Source organism: Acyrthosiphon pisum, chromosome X, assembly GCF_005508785.2.
Source record: "Acyrthosiphon pisum isolate AL4f chromosome X, pea_aphid_22Mar2018_4r6ur, whole genome shotgun sequence".
Lineage (NCBI taxonomy): Eukaryota > Metazoa > Arthropoda > Insecta > Hemiptera > Aphididae > Acyrthosiphon > Acyrthosiphon pisum.
The window spans coordinates 57,848,215-57,856,920 of NC_042493.1; the positions used below are offsets into that span (position 1 = coordinate 57,848,215).

At 28.2% G+C, this 8,706-nt stretch overlaps 1 protein-coding gene across 4 annotated transcripts in view; it reads right to left on the minus strand.

Moving 5' to 3' along the window:
- Nucleotides 1–7,177, minus strand: part of LOC100161785 (ral guanine nucleotide dissociation stimulator-like 1) — a 9,696-nt gene extending 2,519 nt beyond the window's left edge. Inside the window, exons 1-13 of one of the 4 annotated variants that reach the window (XM_016805292.1) lie at nucleotides 6,702–7,177; nucleotides 6,161–6,265; nucleotides 5,869–6,065; nucleotides 5,620–5,670; nucleotides 3,892–3,954; nucleotides 3,492–3,673; nucleotides 3,309–3,430; nucleotides 3,045–3,242; nucleotides 2,881–2,991; nucleotides 2,634–2,798; nucleotides 2,404–2,541; nucleotides 2,114–2,310; nucleotides 1,931–2,039 (exon numbers count right to left, since the gene is read on the minus strand). In XM_016805292.1, the coding sequence (XP_016660781.1) occupies nucleotides 1,931–2,039; nucleotides 2,114–2,310; nucleotides 2,404–2,541; nucleotides 2,634–2,798; nucleotides 2,881–2,991; nucleotides 3,045–3,242; nucleotides 3,309–3,430; nucleotides 3,492–3,673; nucleotides 3,892–3,954; nucleotides 5,620–5,670; nucleotides 5,869–6,065; nucleotides 6,161–6,265; nucleotides 6,702–6,725 (1,662 nt within the window). In that variant the 5' untranslated portion in view covers nucleotides 6,726–7,177. Of the gene's footprint in view, nucleotides 1–1,930; nucleotides 2,040–2,113; nucleotides 2,311–2,403; nucleotides 2,545–2,633; nucleotides 2,799–2,880; nucleotides 2,992–3,044; nucleotides 3,243–3,308; nucleotides 3,431–3,491; nucleotides 3,674–3,891; nucleotides 3,955–5,619; nucleotides 5,671–5,868; nucleotides 6,066–6,160; nucleotides 6,266–6,701 lie in introns of all 4 variants that reach the window. The other 3 variants (XM_016805291.1, XM_016805293.1, XM_008185921.2) reach the window with 3 other exon arrangements.
- Nucleotides 7,178–8,706: the final 1,529 nt, after the last annotated feature.

The window sequence follows — 8,706 nt, forward strand, 5'->3', positions numbered from 1 at the left end:
TCAGGAGTCTTGCATAAGGTAGACAAACTTATGAGGAGTCTTGTATAACATTTTCAAATCTTAGATTTGAACTCAAAATAATTTGGAAATTTTCGTCATTTTAACGTATATTGTCAATATTTAAATGCTTATAAAAAAATTGTAACTATGAATTTTTAATATTTTTCATCTGTCTTTGAAACAATATAAAAGAAGCCTTCTATTAAATTTTCAAGCTTTTGTACCCATCAAATAAAATTTTATTGATATTTTGTTTTTCACAGCGCTTTTGAAAACTACTGGAAAATTTTTAGTTTTGATCTACCAAAGTACCAACTAGATTCACTTTCCTATCAGAAAAGATACTGTTGAAGAAAATCTAAGTACTTTTACTGTCCTAAAAGGTGACAGACACAAAAATAAATTTAAAAAATAAAAATAAATAAAAACACACATCATTGTAAAATCAATACATTAATCGATCCACTCAGAATCTAAAAAATTCATTAATACAAACCTATAAAATTCACAATTTTTTCTTATATTCACATATAAATTTGCTTCCAATTACTTTAATATATAGTTATTAAAATCTGAACTGTAAATTTTAAAGATATATTAAAATATCAATATTTTCCCATAGTTACCAGCAGACATTAGAATATTTTTTATAAAATAAATTTTTCTCACAACAATTTTAGTTTCTGAGCGGAGCAATGAATGTATTGGTTTTACAATGAAGTATTTTATTTTTATTTTTGTGCCTGTCATCACTATTTGGGGCTTCGATTTTCAACTTTGGTATCTTGTTCGACAGCAAAGTGAGTCTAGTTGGTGCATCGGGTAGGTCAAAATCTAAAATTCTCAGTAGTTTACAAAAGCACTGGGAAAAACAAAAAAAATATGTATTTGTTCAGAAGATAGTTTCCATGTTTGATTATTTGTGTACGGTCTGATATGAACAAGTGAAACCACTAAATAAGTGGTTCAGAAAACTCATAAGATTCAAGTTTATTAATATTGTGTGATTTATCTTTTGAAATTCTTTTTTTCATATCTGTGTACACATCGTCGGGTTTTTATTGAGTATTATACAATTATTGTAAGATTGTTTGAATGAGCTCAAGTTTGTTACTGTTCATCTATATGTTTTAAACCATGTTGGTTATTTGATAATAATGGATCACATAATGGCGTAATATTGCTATATACCATTTTAGAAAATAATTTGGGAATAATGAACGGTAATTATTAATTAGATTTTTACCTTTTTAAAAAAAATAAAGGTAGCAAATTAAGACTTGCATTGATCAGTCAAATACAGGAGTCTAAAGATTTATTGAATAACACAATATTAACGGGAGTAAGTATGAATGCACATTCTTTCAAAAATGTTGGAGATATTTCATCGGGGCTCATCGCTGTTTTAAGATATATTGCATAATTTGTTAAAAACAATCATCTGATTCAGGACAAGATTTGAAATAGGATTTATATTATTTTCTTCTAAATAACTATGAGGATGAACATTATTATTTGAGACATAAATACTTGAGAAATCATCTTTAAAAACATTTATGTCTTTTCCATTATTAACTTCCTCATTAAAAAAAAAACATTACGTAAGGTAAATTAAGGTAATTTATGATAGCTTGTACTATTGTTGTTTATAATTTAGGATTGTTTTTTGTCAGTTTTTATAAAATATAAGTCATATAAATTGTAATCTCAATATCTTATGTGTTCGCATTTAGAACGTAGCTTAGAATGTTCAAAATGTTTTGAGTGTTTGTATGTGTCATAAACTATTTAATAGTTGTATATTTGGACTCAAGTTTTAAGTGTAAAATATTCTGTTGAGTTGATAATTAGAATATGAAATAAAGACTTAACTAACACTAATCATTTAGTTTAAGTATTAGTGCCATATTCCTGAAGTATATATTTTTACCTGTTTATCTAAAGAGTTATTTGGTGAGTGCAAACCATCATCGGATAATCCATACAAGCTTTTGCTGCTACAATTACTTGAAATTGAATCATTCTTTTTATGTTCATAACTGTAAAAAATATCCTTGAATAATCAGTCATACATATTTTGATTTAATAATTTAAAAGTTTGTGCACATTATACTTAATATACTTTTGTTTCTTTCCAGTTCCTATTATTGAATTCGCACACGATGATGGTATATGATCTGATGGTTCTATTTGACAAGAAATTCTGAATGCTTCTCTATCATCCAAAACTAAAATGGAATGAAACCATTGATCAAATACTGAATCCTCAATTATGTTATATGAATTTGCTGCCCCTTGAAGAAGCTTAATCTAATACCCAAACAATTAAGATAAACATATTTAAGATAATTACAGATAGTTAAAATATTTATATTAAACAGAATCTAAAAATTATATACATACTTGAGCTAATACTTCAAACTCTTTTCTTTTTTTATCAAAATTAATTAGACCATCAGGCAAGAGATCAGGAGTTGCAGCATCAATCATGGTCAAATCAGTTAGAAATGTCCCTAAGTACGGTATAGTTCCAATGTTTAACTTCTAAAAATATTTCAAGTACTTTATTAAAATATGAAGAAAAAATAATAATTGGGTATTATTTGGTGTATATAATGCACAATGTAACTCACACTCATTGTACTTTGTTGCTTTTGAATAATTTTTTGTAAATGTCTATCATTATGTCCAAATGTGTCAGCAAATTTTGCTGTACCTTCTCTTATTAATAATTTTCGTTGCGCCCACTGATTATTATCTTCACTAAATATCCGTGCAAGTTCTTGAAACAATTCGACCTAGGGATTTTTTTTACGTACATAGATTAATTAGAAATATTTTACCTATGTTATCGTATTCAGTTCACTCAATCAGTATTACCTTGTCTCGAGGAACCGAATGCCATGTTTTCTTTAATCTAAATACTGAATTGGATTGTAAGCCAGATATAATTGCTTTTAATGAGGAAAAATTCTTAAGCACTCTTAATTCCTATAAAATAATAAAGTTAATTATTAAATTATTACATATTACCATTACTATACTTGAGCAATGTCAATCCAAGTTTCAATAACATGTGGTCTATCTGAATTGATTGCCAATATCACAGTACTGATAACTCTTAGTGACACAGCGTTGAATTGATCAATTGTAGCGAGGACTGTAGGTGCAGATCCTGCTCTTTTATTTTTAGACCAAACTGCACCTAAACATTGGTGAGCAACCATACTTCTTAAGACATCCTATATAAATTAAATAAAGGTTAGAAATGTTGATATAAAATATGGTAATAAAATATAATAACATACACGGTCCATTCGAGTCAACTGCTCAGCAAAATGCCTTTCCGCTATGTTAGGAAAATTGTAAGGAGAATGTGGAGAATTGGCAATAACTAAGTCATAATCATCACTAATAAATGTAGTAGTGTCTAGAAATTGTTTATAATTAGCTTAATATTGAAATAATAATAATAAGTAAATTTAACAAACCTAATTGTTTACATTCTTTAAGGAATCGTTCAAGTCTATAAGTTGCTTTTATGTGAAGTTCAGTTTTTGGCAAATATGTAAAAGTAAAGGAATGTAAACATCGTAAACAAGTGTGTAAAGGTGGATCACGAAAGTCTTCAGGATATGAATCCAACCAAACATGTAATGCAGATACAACAGTCCTAAAATAATATACAATTTCGAATTTAGTATTTACAATTCTTAATTTCATTGCGACAAGTATAATTATATGATGTTTTAATTTTTATAAAATAGTGTTACACAAATTATATAACCATACTATAAAAATAAAACACATATTTTATCATTTAAAATTGAAAAAAAAATAATATAAGATTAGGTAGATATATAAGAGCATTTAAAGTTAAAAAAAAATTACTTTTTATGTGGATCGATCATTGATTCTGATAAAGCTTCTTTGTTGTTTACCAAATACTCATATCTAAGAATAAAATAAAAACATGTATAGTAACGTTACAAATCTTATTATTTTAATTGTATTTTATTATATCAATATAACTGCACTCAAATGCATTAATTCAAACTTATAAGTTAACAAAAATTCAATACAATTTCCTTGGTTGTCTTTCATACTAATGTTTACAGGATCTCACTTACCGGCTATTCGGATATTGAAGGATTTTTAACTTATCCAAACTAAAACTATTATTTTTCAAACATATATTAAAATTCCTGTTTAAATTATTATATAGGTAATCAGTTATTTTTGAATTATTAGAAAGTATAAACTTTAAAACAAATGTAATAGAATCACAAGATAAATTGATATTTTATTTAAAGAATATAACAAATAATTACTTAATGAATATAAATAAATTATCTATGCAATTATTTATATCTCTTGAAAACACTAAAATTGATTTTTTTCAATAATATTATTCTTTAAGTACCTAATTTATTGTAAATAGTATTCATTATTTTTTAACTATTAATATGGAAGGCCCCAACCCAAACATGATGAACCGTGTTATTTGGTTTATGGGCATACTAGTTTATATTATATATTTTTATTTGATCTGTGTGAAATTACAGAAGCCGTGCTGTCTTGAAAATGATATTTTGAATAATATTACACAATATAAATTTTGATTTTGAAAAATATGTTACTTTTGGTTTAGTTGAACATACATAACATTAATAATAAAACATAGGTAGTATGATAAAGTATGATACATAATTAATTATGAATACCAAACTCCAAATGGGAAAAATTAACAAACATCAAATTAAATGGTGATTTTAGTATCACTAAATTGAGTTTTTTTCTACAATGTACAGCAAAGTTTTCAATATTTAAACTAATTCCCATACATTTAAACCAACAAACAAATAAGGAATAAATTTAACTCTCAAAGCTTACAAAACAAGTAAATTGAGTAGAAAATGCTCTTAAAAATAAATTGGTAAACATGACAAATACTTATAAACTTCTTTGTATTGCGTTAGTCAGTTAGTGAAAGTGTTAAATTTAATACTTATTATGTAAAGCAGTGAACTTGTTGTATAAAGCAATATATGTATTGGTATAGTTATTTACGAAATTTTAAATTGGGTGTTTCAAAACAAGAAAAATGGTGATCAAAATATACAGTCAATGTTTCAACCTGGGGTGTGTTCGAAAATGATTAGTTAGACTTAAGTTTACTCTACATTATCAAATTTATTCGAAAACAGATAACTCGGAATAACTGAGCGATGTATTCTTATCAATATTATTGTATTGATAAATGAAAAGTAACAAAATTAACTCTTAGGGCCGTTCTTACAATGTACGGTAAAGTGTCGGTTAACGCTAACTGACTGATAACATATTTTTTTACCGGCAGAATTTGGCCGGTTAAGTGTTAGTTAACTTTAACCGAACATTGTAAGAACGGCCCTTAACGATCATTATTTGATTGAAATAAGAAAAGGAATAATGATAAGGTACATTTAAAGTTGAACAAATTAAAGCTTAAAGTAATATAAAGATTTTGGTTTTGTTATCTTCGTGAGATAAATATCATAAACAGTAGCGGAATTAACTTTGTTACGCTGAATGACATTGGGTAACTTGAGTTAACTATATTTGAGATTTCGAACTCACCCCTGGAGACTAAAGAGTAAGCATGCAATGTAAGGTTGAAACTGCATTATACTGGAAAATAGAAACATATACTTTCATTTTTATAACATAGATATATTACATGCATATTAATAAATATATTTCTATTATTGTTATCAGATAAGATTATTATACAACTTTTATGATTTACTAGCTTATAATACAAAATATACCTTGCTTAAAGAAATATTTATAACAGAACATTATGTAGAAATAAAATAATATTTATACCTTTCAATTAATAATGACAAAACATGATGAGGTGATGCAAAAGTTCTATAGGTGGCAAGAAATATATTCACAAATGTGGATTCTAATTCACCGTCATCTGATGCTAAGCTATTAACCAACTTCTCTATTGTTCCAGCTTTAATGAACTTTACTCTGATCGTCTCCCATTCTAAATGCGATCGTTCATCATCAGATTCCTACAATAAATTCAAGATAATTTATTTATTCGAATATTATAAACCAACAGGTATAAATTAAAAATAAATCAGGCATTAGTTTAAAAATATCGTACCAACAGTAATGTTTTTGTAGGATTTTGGTACCGCACTTTTTTTAAATAAATTGTGTAGACAGCACCTTCTTCTCTTTCTTCACCCCATAATTTCCATGTTGGCTGCTACAAATCAAAATATGTAGATATTAATATTATTCGCAGATTTAATGATTGATAAAAAAGGATCCCATGACTTATATTCTTAAAATAGTTCATGTTCCGTCGTTCCGAGTTAAATTCAATTTTTTCTTATCTTCCTATAATTAATTTGAACATAGGCACTATGCATCAATTATCATAAGCCCTAGACACGAAATGGTAAATCCTTGAATCTTATGTGTATATGTTTGATTCACGAGGCTTTCTCCCATAAAAAATGGTTCCTGCCAAATCATCACTGACCCGATTGAATAAATTAAAATTGGGACGTCCCACTTTCGAGTGGCCCTTTTCAAGCCTTCTACACCGTGGTTCCCGTAGTGTTGCCGAGAACGCAAAGGCTGAGTCAGCAACGAAGAATAGTATTTTATTATTGTAAAGAAATTCGTCTCAAACTCACCGAGGTTTCGGCATCAAAATTCATACTTGTCCGCCTGCATCATAGTGTTTTGAAAAACTAAACCGAATCCTGGTTGTGTTATCTGCACCGTCGTCGAACGGTGACAGCGGTGTTGAGCGCGTATATCCAGGCACCAACAGCTCGGAGAAGTGACGATTTTTCAAAAACGGATTCGGGACGATATTGTTGTCAAACGGCGTAGCGCGTCCGTGTCGTTTCCGTGCGAGCCACTTACGAGTTCGACGACGACGACGTTGATGTTGATGATAATAATAATAATAAGAATAACAGTACAATGGCACACAATACGCACACACACACGCACACGCGGACAGCTGCTGTTATCAATTTTGAAAATCGTTAACAGTCACCTATTCGAAATGAATAAAATATTTTATTATTATATATATTAAATAATACAATAAGAATCAAGAACATAACGTCATAACCGCAGGACGGGCGCGCAACAAGTTCCAACAACTACTATTATAGGTACAACAGGCACGCGCGTACAGTAAACCAAACGTCGCTGCCTGAACACGAACCGGTCCCCGACGATGGGTCCAAACGTTGCTGTGTGTGTGTAAATTTTATTAATTACCTACCATTTCACTTTTACTTTATAGTGGTTTATACTGATAAAATACGTATTATAAATATATATATATATATATTATAATGCGTTATGTGTTTTGTAAATAAAAATAAAAATACAAACACTGAATTACGATATATTTATTATTATAATAATACATGTCAATATCAATACGATATTAATATATTATTATGATTATGATCTGAAAACGCGTGTTAAAGCGAAATCAGCTTATCGCAAAATGTTGAGTTAATGTTAAGAACATAAATAAACGCTAGTAAAAATAATAAAATATTTATAATACAATTTATGATACAATTTACTATACTATCGTATTCTTAAAAATAGTTCAAGAATCAGCAAGACTTTTTTTGAGAGAGAGGCAACAATTTCTAAAAAAAATATTTTTTACGGGGGCTAACTATCCATTTAGGTTATCTACCATAAAATTGTTGTTGGCGGTTGACCGCATCTGTGAATAAATTCTAGACATGTCTATTATGATCTGCAGTATCGTACCTATACCAGATACCTACATGTAATTTACTTTGCTCCATACCTATTATAATAATTTTATTTATTAGCTATATGTAATAACTATATACAAGGCATATGGCATTTTAATATGGACTTGAGTCCCAAAGCCTCTACTATTAACCAAAATACAACTATTTTATTTTGATAACAGGTATTATCGAGTTTTTCAATTTATGTACCTATAGGCTATAATAATATTTTTATTTAAATAAAAAAAGCTTAAAAAATTAATACGAGGTTCCTCATATGTTGTTCCAAGGTAATAGGTAAATGACCTCGATTAAAATATATCGAAAATACCTATAGGTACCAAATCACATTGTCAAAATAATTTTTTTAGACGTTTAAAGTTCAAACTTTTATTAAATTCATTAAAATCACAAAAATCATGAACATTTACAAATTATTTTGTTGTTAAAATATCCTTAGAAAAATAGGTGATCAATCGTCTTCACTTACAATATAATTTTTCGAGTATGCAATATATATTATATTATGCATTATATTATTTTATTCAAATTTAACACTATAACAGACCTACTTTATAGTTTATTAGGTACCTACTCAATTACGAGCTACACTCGACATCTATGTTTAGCATTGAAACATTGAACAATCATAAGACTTCAGCTACTATGTCATAGCAGGGGTCTGTCAGGGATCTCCTGCAACCTTTTGTAATGATATGCTCACAGATCATTGTACAAAAAATGCTTTCAAATAATAAATAACGGCCAGACTGTCGCACGTAGAAATCGGTCACATTTTATAAAACAATAAATTATCAATAACAAAAGAGACGAGTACGGTTTAAGCAAGCATAGCACATTTATAATGGTAAGACTCTTACCGTAAGAGCAAAGAGTGTTACTT